The sequence below is a fragment of the Eptatretus burgeri genome, chromosome 16, assembly GCF_056783735.1.
Source record: "Eptatretus burgeri isolate ZD-2024b chromosome 16, Ebu_testis_v1, whole genome shotgun sequence".
Lineage (NCBI taxonomy): Eukaryota > Metazoa > Chordata > Myxini > Myxiniformes > Myxinidae > Eptatretus > Eptatretus burgeri.
Window position 1 is genome coordinate 6,964,664 of NC_140976.1, and position 13,169 is coordinate 6,977,832.

The following is a 13,169-nucleotide window of genomic DNA, read 5'->3' on the forward strand; positions in this document are numbered from 1 at the left end:
GCTATTCGTGGATTCTCTATTCATGGGCCCTGCATACTTGCGCTTGATAAACTGCGACCTGTTTCTACATTCTTCACACCGCGAAGAAGCTCCGGAGCTTCGCTCCGCGTATTTGTGGTGTTTTTGCGGTTTCTTGCGGGCATATTCACGTTGTCACTGTTTTTCGTGGGTGCATTCATGGTTTATTTTTGTGGAGTTTACTTTTTTGTTGTTGCTGTTTTTCTTGGGTGTATTCGTGTTTTGGGGGTGTTTTTGTGTTATCACTGGCATATTCGCAGTTTTTTTGTGGCATTTTTGATATTCCCTTATGAATCACGAACCGCCGGGAACCTATCCCTCTTCTCTCCACTCCAAATCCGCTATTCGCGGATTTGCCATTCGCAGCATTTTCCATGAACGTATCCTCTGCGAGTAGAGGGGTCCGACAGTTCTGTATTACAAAACGCAACCTCAGCGACCAACTCGACAACACCATTACACCATTCACTCCTGCACAAAAAACATCAAAACTCCACAGGCTACTGGCCTTGATAACATCTCCAATTTACATTTAAAAACACCTTGGACCACACGGCATATCAGCACTTACAAGTACTAAATAAGCAATTTCTACCAACACTCAATAATTCCCTAAATTTGGAAACTATGCAAAGTGTTTTCCCTCCTTAAACCAAATGAACAGCCAACCAAAGCAGCCTCCTACAGACCAACCACATTACTGTGCATACCCTGTAAAGTTACAGAACGCCTTGTACTCACACTCGCAAACCCTCACATCCCACTCTCCACAAAACACCTTTGATGGCTTCAACAGTAGAAAGCACTTCACTCTGCCTTCAACGGAAAACACTTCAACAGTAGAAAACCACCAAAATGCACAATTATCACGACAGTCGACATCAGCAAAGCATTTGACGCCCTCCCAAAACGCTTACTCACAAACAAGATCCTGTACTCAACACAAACATGCACAACAACACCAAACGCTGGCCGGCCAACTACCTATCATGCCAACAGTCAAACATAATTTTTAATGGCAAGTCATCATGCACATATTTTCATCATATTTTCATATGATAGTCATCATATTTTCCTAACGGAATCCCACAAGGCTCGGTCCTCTCCCCCACACTCCAGTCTTTCATGCATGACATTCCACAACTACCCGAGAACATACAAATAGCCTCATATGTGGACCACATAACCGTTACCTCCATCCATAGCAACGTCAACACCGCCACAGCACAACTTCAACTCTTCCTCAGTATCCTACAAACCTGGCTCACCATAAACAGACTAAAAGTAGCCCCCTAAAAAATCAACACTCACTCTTTAAACAAATTACATCAAGGAACACAAGCATTGCACAGACATCACCCTATTACACACACACACACACACACACACACACACACACACACACACACACACACCAAACAAAAATACTCGGCATTACTTTTAACACATCTATGTCATTCTCAGATCACATCACAAACATTAAAAAAACATGTACTCCTAGGTTGAACACACTTATGGCACTTACAGGCACTGACTTCGTGCACCACAAAGAAACAACATCACTGATATACAAGCAGTACATTAGATCAGTCATTAACTACACCAGCTCATCCTGGGCCTCCAGCCTTTCAAACACTCATCTCAACACCCTACAGACCATACAAAACAAAGCCATTCACAGCATCACAAGTTTCACATCAGCAATACCCATTGGGCACCGACACACAGAGGCAAAAAAACCCCTCGAAGACCAATTGGACTTGGGGGTGCGCAGTCCCTTCACCTGCAGGTGCCAACCCTAATCACCCGTGCCATTACATGTCCAACCACTCACAGACCCCAAGACACATTAAGCATTCACCACAGAGACACCACCATGACATCCTTCAAAACATCCCCCCACCAATTAACGACAACTACAAAAAACACATCAATACCCACATCACCATAGATGCAATCAATAACCTCGACTCAACCAGCATCCTGGGCACTGAACTCCCACCCATCGACAACACAGATAAATTGCTTCTGAGGTCTGATCAACTTTACCTTTCACATCTCCCCTGTGGACACCACCCACACCTTTTACAGTGCAAACATAGACTCGACACTACTCACGACACCTGCAACCTCTGCCAGGCCACTTCCAACCACTTCCAGGCCAAAATGCGCGGGCCTCTTCGAACAGAACTGACAGGGGCTAATCCACAACAGCAAAAACAACAGAAAGGCATTGCACTTTATGGAATGTAAACAACATGGGCTGTTTGACCAAGGACTGTAGCAGCAGGCCAGGATGGTGCAGTGAGTTGTGGATCCCCGCAGAAGGACAATATGGCTTGAGAGGTGGCGCCGCTCACTGGCAGTGGGCAGCCAATGAGAGGGACCTGTGCGCATGAAGGCGGGCCCATAGGTAATAAAAGTCACGTAAACACACGCATTCGCAGTAACTTATGGTTTGAGACTGAGGAGACATCAGCTCGCTCTCCTGGTACAGACCGTTGGGAGACCTCAGACACCATCTCCCCACTATCACATCTCATTGCCATCCTCTTACCTTTGTCCTGTGCTGCATTAAGCCCGCACGACACTATCATGGTTAATCAAGACCAGCGTGCCTGCAGAAAGTCCTCATCTGCATTTCCACCTTGTCCTGCAGCAAATCCGGTGTTTCCGTCACGTTAGCAGGTTTCGTTTTCTTTGTATAATAAGTTTTGTGTGTTCCCTTCTTCCTTTATCGTCATTGGCAAGGGTCAAAGACGCTTGGTGCTACAGTCGACATTCGTCAACCCGTCGACGCAACAGTATGATAATGTATTAAACTTTCGAACATGATTGGTAAACATCTATAGATAGAGAGTTTGAAAAGTGATGTTGTTACATTGCTCGGTCAAAACATCGAAGAATTGAGCCCAGCTGATGATCTGTGCTGTTGGCAAATCTATCAATTACGTGCAAGTCAATAGGGTTCTTCCGTTAGGTAAACAACTATTTTGAAGTTTGCGATTAAGATAAAGTTAAGTTTAGGCTTTTATAGAATTAACATTGACAATTTCCTTAAAATGGTAATATAATGATTTGATAATAGCCTTTAATGTTCAATATAAGATTTGATTTGTGAGAAACAAACTTATGAAAAGTGTGTGTGTGTGTGTGTGTGTGTGTGTGTGTGTGTGTGTGTGCGTGTGCGTGTGCATGTGCGTGTACACGTGTACACATACATCTACCAGCTGCGCAGACAGCCAGGCTCTTCACCAGTCCGTCTCTTCCCCTGTTCATCTTGTGACAAAACATTTTGTCGGCCAGACAAGCTGAAGCTCCATCAACTCCGACATTCAGACAGACGAGATTTCTTGTGTTCAGTATGTGGAAAACAATTTAAGGTGAGTGCAGTTGTGATTTGATGGACTTGGCGGTGGGGGTGAGGGTCAATGGGGAGATCTTCACAACTGAGTTCTGTTTTCCAAAGCACCAATCATTAAACAGTTGATGGATACATGTTTGAATCTGATATCCCTCTATGGTTTGTCCATTTTGTCTTGGTGTTTTTATCTTCAATGTAATATTTGATCTTTTTTGAAATATATAATTCCAACAGTGGTGGCAGCCTGTCAGTGAATGAGCGAGCAGTGTGTCCTGTATCTCTCATGGAGGCACGGTTTGTATCAAATGAGATACATTCATGTTCTAATGTCCGCAGGATGTTGCCATAGCGTAGTGGCAAGGAGCTCGTCCATGACCCCAAAATACTGGAGTAAATAAATCGCACTAAATATACACGATTTCCTTTTCTCACAGATGATGAGACAGTAGTTGTTATGTTTAAAACGAAGCCCACAAGTTATTACATGTAGTAGAGTCAATATACGGTTGAACCCCCAAAAAATTGCAACAAAACGTTGTATTGTTTTAAATGCTTTAACAGGTCTTGGTGAATTCCAGAAAAAAAGTCTCGGGTAATCTGACCCCGGTAAAGGGGTTAATTTGCATATTTTCAAGATGGTCACCAGTGAAAATTTCAATGTATGACAAGCTTTTTTATGGTTGATTTTAGACCCTATAAATGTATAGGCAACAGATATGTACATGGGGTTTCTGAATCAAATAAACATAGTTCCATCTGCCTATGACGTAACTATGACGTATATGATGTCATAGTTAAAAGATAAATAAGTATGCCATAGAAACTCTGTTGTTTTATAATATGTAATGACATGTGATGCTAACATTTAACTCCTTGAACTAGTTAAGCTGTCCCTTTCCTGTAATTACATAGATGGGACGTCATCAATCCAAAATAAATCTGTATGTATGCCACACAGCCTTACCATAAGCCATGCCCATTGTCGCCCGCGATCATCTCAGAATTGTCATTGTCATCATTCTCATTCTCATCCCCCAACATTTGATTGAAAGGGTTGCTACATGACTGCACTTGGCACTGTCCACAAGCTGATGTGCATGGTAGACCGTAGGTTCTGCATGTGCAACGTTGAGTACTGCACCCGGTAGTGCAGTTGCAGTGAACTACCTTAAGCAAAGAGTCTGGTGCGGCATTCATTTCATTCATTACTGGGATGAACTGATTCTCCTCTGTTTTCCACCCCCAGTCTGTTGCTTCCAAATCTGCCTCTTCTCCCATCCATGTCATGATCTGGAAATACGTGCGGAGTGAATGGTGCTTAGGAGCCGCTTCAGTTGGCGGCAGACGCTCTGGGGTAACAAACGACACAGCCGATACCACTTTCTTTGTCAAGATGCTGTGGCACAACGAAGTGAGAGTATCTGTTCCCTTTCCACCAAACACCTGGACCATTGCCTTGTACCCAATCTCTACAATTGCATCTGTGCTTTGACCTGGTGTAGCAAATGCTTGGGCACATGACCCCAAACCAGCATCACCTTTCATGACTTTCTGGAAGAGAGATTTCTTGCCAACCCCAAATATGCGCGAAGTCGTATCACATCCAGTAAAGGCATGTACGAACAGCATCATGGTAGATGCCTGGGATCCTATGAGGCTCTTCAGTCTGTTTATGTGATACATTCTGCTTTGGTCCTGCGTCTTGTCAGATCGGAAGTACAAGTCCCGTTTGCCACCTTCAGCAAAATGGTGAAGCAGCAGAATAAGTAAGTCCGTATCTTCGCCTATCAGTGTTGTTGACTGCAGCTGGGAAGCTCGTACTGCTGCTTGCACGATGTCGTGGTCTGCATCACCTGTTGCGTTTATCACAGTGCACCATTTTATCAGTTCCTACTTGTTGGAACCATGCGATAAGAACTCATATCTTTTTCCCCATTAACACGGTGTCTTCTGTGAAGTTGACTTTGGGTTGATGTTTCTTTTGACGACGCTGGTGTGTGCTGTCCTTGATAGATGGCTCATCCGAATAACCGTCGAAGACAACAGTAGCTTTCCCGTAATTGCAGAGTACGAAGTCAGCATAGCCGTTAGCTATAGATCCGTATGTTCTCCCTTTCGTCCACTTAACGCGATGCATCAATGAGCCACCATCCAACACATAGTGGTCCGTCTTGGGTACATCGTCCGACTCATCCTCGGTAGACAAACCTTTTGCATATTCATCTATTGCTCTCGCAAGCTGTGGCTAGTCCGCTTTCCTGAATATGTGCTTCGCCTCAAAGAGAGCTGGGGGAAATGGAGACAATTCATATTAAAAAAAACGTCCTCCAATGAGAGGTTCCCTCCCCGAGAAATGACAAGTAGCCTCTGAAACAGAAGAGCATGGTCTATAGTTCGGTCGCCAGTAACCTGGACAGCAGATGAATCTCCCAGAGTTTTCGCTTTGTCCTTCCTTTTGCATGTGTAGGTGAAAACTGGTTGTCCAGTCAGCTTTTCAGCAACTTCTTTCCCCACGACCTGCAAGTTGTCGACATTCACTTCATCCTTGGCTACAACACCAGTGACAACATTTCTCAAGGCTGGATCATCAGAGAACGGATTTCATGACTGAAGTTTTTCTTGGATTTTTTTCTAGATCTGACTGGTCCCTCTCCATCCTGGACTTGGTGGCCTCCTTGTGCTGTTCACTCGACGTGTAAGTGCAATCATTGAATTCTTGCATGGCTACATTATATTCCGAACATACGGGGGACGACAGTGTCCACAGGGCACGTTGCTCCTCCGTCATGCCACTGCCCCTGGTCAACCCACCAGTCGACTTGAGTGATCGCATAAGTGTCTGATCGATAACAAGATCGGACCCAAGTCCAGCCCAGAACTGATCACTCCGGCGAACCACATGGAAAGAAAGGGGGTTGGCTTTCGGTTTTCGCTATGACGTCATAAACGTCATAGTTACGTCAAAGTACATCATAGGTGGGCGAAACTATGTTCATTTGATTCAGAAACCCCATGTTCCTATATGTTGCTCATACATTTATAGGGTCTAAAATCAACCATAAAAATTTTTTGCTGGCAGCCATCTTGAAAATATGCAAATTAACCCCTTTACCAGGGTCAGATTACCCAAGACTTTTTTTTCTGGCACGCAGCATGACCTATTAAAACATTTAAAACAATAAAACGTTTTGTTGCAATTTTTTGGGGTTAGGTGATACGGATCATATTTTGACTCTACTAATGTCGTCATCCTTAAGTCACGGAGGCTGGACAATGCGATTTCACCTGCTCACATAATATGCTAACTGTAGCAAAGAAGAAGGCAATCATACTGGTTTCAGGAGTTAGTGGTAGTAACTGACTGCATTGGGTATAACTATGACTGTTTTGTGAAATGCTGACTGTGATTATGTAAAGCTATTGTGACTCATTGTAATTGGAACTATCCATTTGTCACGTGGCAATGTAAATTACACACACATGGGACATCAGACAGCGCAGCGGAAAACATCAGACTTTGCCTGTGGATGCCTCCGGCACTTGTTGGTGCTGAACATAGAAATAAGTTTGTCAGTTCTAACACTCGTAGACCCATATTCACTTTAATTGTCAAAACAGATTGCCCTCTTACAGCGGGTCACGCCATTGTGGCAGGTTGTGCCCTGTTGCGCCGATTATGCCTTCCAGACTCGTATCGTACTTGTCCATGGTCCTCTACGATTTAACGAGTCTGAAGCTTTGACATACTGTTTAACTTCTGCCAACACAAACCTCAGCTCTCAAAACTTGAGATTTATTCCGCACTAATAACACACCTTTGCTCACTTTTCAAAACCTCACAATGCAAATCCTTCAAACTGTTGCCTTCAGCCAGATCCAAAGCCTGTGGGATGCCAATCCCAGTGTCCTCACCACTCACAAGGCCATGATCGATTGTCGGACCCATGTGTACTTGAACAGTTGGCAGTTGATTGAGTGAAAATTAGCAATCTGGTTTGGCCTCGAGATGTAAACATTTTGGAGTTCGGCCGGTGGTTTTGTTTCTTGCGTCAGATCAGCTGATAGATGAATGTCCAACAGGACAGGTGTGACATCATTCCTGTAATGAGTCCAGATAATACCGATGGTGGGGGAAACCTGTTAGTGAATGAGCTAGCTAACAGTGTGTCTTGTATCTCACATGAAGGCACAGTTTGTATCGAGTGAGATACCCTCATGTTATAATGTCCCCAAGATGATGCTGAGCCAGATTTTGAGTTGTTTGGGATGAATTTTTGAAATTATTCCCACACTCACAAATGCATCGACGTGTTAAAAGTTTTCCACAACTGGCGTTTATCAGACTTTGAAACTCAAACAGTTGAGCTCGGCACTGAGAGTCGCAGAGCGTTGCTTTAGCCACAATTGAGCCTTTCTATTCATAAATAGCTTCAACATAAATTTGGAAAATTTTGACTTGGAATGTATTCATTTCAATTTGTAGAATTACCTGTTTGTTTGAATTCTTCTGCATATAATATTTCCCATGGAAATGCATGTTTTGGTGTCCACTGGAACCCCAAGACACCAAATAATGTGAACCTTTCCCATCTGATGTGACAGACGAAACACGTGTGATTATGTCTGTGTTCTGTATCGATGTACATAACATGCATCTGTATACAGAAAGCACATGATCAATTTCCCTGTTTGCCACTATGTATCTCTGTCTTAATTGATGAAAACTTGCAAATCCATGTGAACTTTGCACAGTGTCCCTGTTCAGGTAGTGGTCCATGTTGATGCCCTGCAGAGTTGTATCTCTCTCCCTCTCTCCCTCTCTCCCTCTCTCTCTCTTCCAGCGCAAGGACAAACTGAAACAACATGTCAGTCGTGTCCACGACCCTCAGAGGGAAGAAAAGGGAGGAGGAGCTCCTCCTCCAAACCGGCCCCCTCGCCCTCCTCGTGCACCACGAATCCCGACACCCGACCTTTTGGCCTTCACATTCAAATGCCGAACTTGCTCTGTTGGTTTTCGAAGACGAGGGATGTTGGTATGTGATGGTGGCAGGATTGGGGTTATTTCGAGTGAAGTTTCTATGTGACGATACAGAATGCACATTTGGGCTGACAATGAACCAGAGGCTGCCTTTGTGATGCCATAAATGAAGCAGACTCTTTCGGAACCTTCATACGCACGCTCTGGTTCATTCTTAACAACGTCGATCTGCTAGGTTTTTCATGAGCTCTCAATGGTAATCTGCACCTTTTCAAGGCCTGGATGTGAAATTGTCACATTACCCTTCACCTGTGATAAAACTAAAAACCATAGCGAGACTTTAAAGAACCTAAATTATTTTTTTAAGTTTCTGAGGTGCATCCCTGTCCAAACTAAATATTTTTGCGAATCAATAACATAATCTTCATCAAGTTTACTTTCGTTGGACATAACCAGTAAATGGAAGGGTTTTTGTAGTTTTAAATTGCTGATGGTAATTTTATTGTACAAATTTACAAACTCCAAGCTTGATAAACACAAAGCAGATGATCATAAACTAAAGGATGGAGCTATGGGGCCAATCAATAGATGGATGTTAAACCATCAAGCAGGAAGATGGATAACTCTAGTCTCGCTGGAGGGGTATTGGGACATGCTGCAAACAATGTAAAACTGTACATTGGCAAGCCATTTGACTTGCTGCTAATACAAGGAAAACAGACACAGGTGGAGGCCATTCAGCCCATCATGCCTGTGTGAACACCATATAATACTAATTTATCAACATGAGATCTAAAGAAGAAAATGCAATTTTATTATTTATTTATTCATATATATATATATATATATATATATATATATATATATATATATATATATATATATATATATATATATATATATATATATATATATATATATATATATATATACGAGGTATGTTCAAAAAGTATCCAACCTTAATTTTTCGTGCGTTAACAAATGAAGCTAGGGAGGCGTGGTTTGGCACACGTATGTAGGCGATCCTAATTCGTATGCGTGAATATTTTCCCGCCTGCAGAAGCTGTCAGTCGCCGACAGACCGCCGATGAGTGAGGAAGTGTAAGTGAGTGGCGTTGGATTTTCGTTTTTGACAAAATGACGGAAAAACTTGAACAACGCTACTGCATCAAATATTGTGTAAAGCGTGGCGATTCCCAAGTGGAAACGATCCGCAAGATTCAACAGGCCTTCGGGAACGAAGAAATGGGCACCACACAGATAAAAGAGTGGTACAACCGCTTCCAAGATGGTCGCACATTAGTGGAAAGTGAAGCACGTTCTGGTAGGCCCTCAACATCCTGAAATGAGATCGTCATTGACCAAGTGAGGACCCTGCTGATGCAGGATCGTCGAATCACGATCAGAGAACTTGCAGACGAGGTGGGTGTCAGCATTGGATCCGTTCATTCCATTGTGACTGAGGATTTGGGCTTAAGGAGAATCTCAGCTGATGATCGAGCAGAAGCAACTCTGGAGATCGCACAGAACATGCTGGAGACTGTGAACAGCGATCCCAACTTCTTCAACACAGTGATCACTGGCGATGAGACCTGGGTTTATGGGTACGACCCAGAAACCAAGTTCCAGTCATCACAATGGAAGCATCCAACATCCCCAAGGCCAAAAAAGCAAGGAAGGTCCGCAGCAATGTCAAAGTCATGCTGACCGTCTTCTTTGACTCCAGTGGTGTGGTTCATCACGAGTACGCACTACACGGCACAACCATCGCCAAAGAGTACTACCAAGAGGTACTGCGTCGCCTTTGTGATGCTGTGCGACGCAAACGGCCGGACCTGTGGGCAGCGGTCAATTGGCAGCTCCATCACGATAACGCACCCGCCCATTCTTCACATTTGATACAGAGTATCCTGGCCAAACACAACACACCTGTGCTTCGTCAGGCTCCCTACTCTCCCGAAATGGCTCCGTGTGACTTCTGGCTTTTCCCCCAAGCTGAAAATGCCCCTGAAAGGGACCAGATTTCAGTCCAGAGAAGACATCATGCGGAATGCGACGGACCAGCTGCGCGCCATCCCAAAAGATGCGTTCCAGCGCTGCTTCCGACAGTGGCAGAACCATTGGGAGAAGTGTGTGGCAGCCCAAGGGGACTACTTTGAAGGAGATTAGTGTAAGTTTGTTGTATCTGGATACGAGTATTTTTTATGAACAAAGGTCGGATACTTTTTGAACACACCTCATATATATGTATGTATGTATATATGTATATATATGTATATATATATATATATATATATATATATATATATATATATATATATATATATATATATATATATGTATATATATATATGCGGATCATACGGATGATCCGCTGTGGCGACCCCTAACGGGAGCAGCCGAAAGAAGAAGAAGAAGATATATATATGTATGTATATATGTATATATATATGTATGTATATATTTATATATATATATACATATATATATACATATATATACATACATATATATATATGAGCACGGGTATCCCTGCTAGTATATATATATATATATATATATATATATATATATATATATATATATATATATATATATATATATATATATATATATATATATATATATATATATATATACATTTATATATATATATATATATATATACATATATATATATATATATATATATATATATATACATATATATATATACATATATATATATGTATATCTTCTTCTTCTTCTTCTTTCAGCTGCTCCCGTTAGGGGTCGCCACAGCGGATCATCCGTATGATCCGCATAGTGATTTGGCACATGTTTTACGCCGGATGCCCTTCCTGACGCAACCCTGGTCGCCTCTTACGACACAGGGATAAGGTACACCTATTTTAACCGGGGTATACACCGGTCCAGTATACTGGTACTCATTTCGCCGACCTCGGAAGGATGACAGGCTGAGTCAACCCCCTGGTGTATTAATTCAGTGGCCCAACGGGGCTTGAACTCAGGACCTCTTGGATCCCAAGCCGCTGCCCTAACCACTGCGCCAACACCAGGCTCCATATATAAATATATATATATATATATATATATATATATATATATATATATATATATATATATATATATATATATATATATATATATATATATATATATATATATATATATATATATATATATATATATATGTATATATGTATATATATATATATATGTATATATGTATGTATATATATATATATGTATGTATATATATATATATATATATATATATATATATATATATGTATATATATATATATATATATATATATATATATATATATATATATATATATATATATGTATATGTGTATATATATATATATATATATATGTATATATGTATATATATATATATATATATATATATATATATATATATATATATATATATATATATATATATATATATATATATATATATATATATACTAGCAGGGATACCCGTGCTCCGCACAGGAATCCCATGGATGACGGCGGGTCTGAAGGACTATATGTCACAGTTAATTGTAAAATTGTAGAGGCTGCCACCATTATTTTTTTTTTCATCACCACTATAATATTATATTTTCCCCGCCATGTTTTATATGCAGAAGACTCGAGTTCAAAAATGTTAAGATTTATTGCCACATCAGATAAAAAACCATAATGCCTCAACAATGTGAGGCTGGTTTAATGTCATCATTTGCGACTTAATTAATTCTCATTCTCTAGCAAATTCCATTGGTCCCATGTCAATCGGCTGAACTTGAAAAATTCACGTTACGCAATCAGGTGATGACGTAATAATTCGGAAACCGGGAAGTCGGAAGTCATTGTCTTCAATTGACTGTAGCATTATTTTTTTCATTCTATTGCAAATGGCGTTGGCCCCATGTCAATCGGCTGAACTTGAAAAATTAACGTTACAAAATCAGGTGATGACGTCATAATTCGGAAACCACAAGTCGGAAGTACAATTCTTTTACATCAGGACACTCCCGGGTACATGTTCTGTCAGCATGTGAAGTTTGGTGATGATCGGTCCAGTACTTTTCGCGTGCATAGGTCACAGACAGACACACACAGACACACAGACCGACACACTTTCAACTATGTGTATATATATATATATATATTGTTACGGTTCTCGGAACTGTATGCACACAACATACAGGTGTCCCAAGTCGGTTATTCCATTAAGTATATGTGTAGACAGATCCCTTCCTTGTGTTTAGTGAGAAAATTAAAGGAGTGCTTTGCGATGTTTTTTAAAGTTAGATTAATAGATCTTTATATCCCCACTCCATTTCATTGCAAAGGCAAATCCACGACAACCCATGGTACCCTCTGCCTGCTTGCCCCTCCTCTCGCTTGCTACTCGCGCGTGGGCTGAACAATCGCGTGTTCACCTACTCGCCTAACCGGCGAATAGCTCTCTGAGGCAAAATTCTCTTACAGTAGTTCCTTCTTGGCGAGTCCGCACGTGTGGAGGGGGCGGGCTTCCCGGTATGGCTGAAACCCCGACCAGAAAGGGCGAATCCATGGAAGCCCCGTCCAATCAAGGCGGACAGTGACGTCAGCTTCACCAAGGCCCTCCCTGCTGAGGGAGAGGGATAAATTACGACACCATCCTCAGGGTGGAGTGCTTGGAGTTCGGAGAGTTCGTGACGTGCTGAGACAGTTCGTTCTGTGCTGGAGTCTTGAGTTCTTTGGGTGTCTGGAAAAGAAGCGAAACTGCAACAGACGCTTGGAAGCCCGAATCCTGACCCAGACCAGGAT

General features: G+C 41.8%; 1 protein-coding gene across 14 annotated transcripts in view; it reads left to right on the plus strand.

Moving 5' to 3' along the window:
- LOC147010416 (PR domain zinc finger protein 10-like) overlaps window positions 1-13,169 on the plus strand; it is a 110,869-nt gene that overhangs the window by 43,490 nt on the left and 54,210 nt on the right. For all 14 annotated transcript variants that reach the window (XM_085858934.1, XM_085858942.1, XM_085858930.1 and 11 more), the window contains 2 exons: window positions 3,249-3,401; window positions 8,224-8,415. In XM_085858934.1, the coding sequence (XP_085715060.1) occupies window positions 3,249-3,401; window positions 8,224-8,415 (345 nt within the window). The remainder of the gene's footprint in view (window positions 1-3,248; window positions 3,402-8,223; window positions 8,416-13,169) is intronic.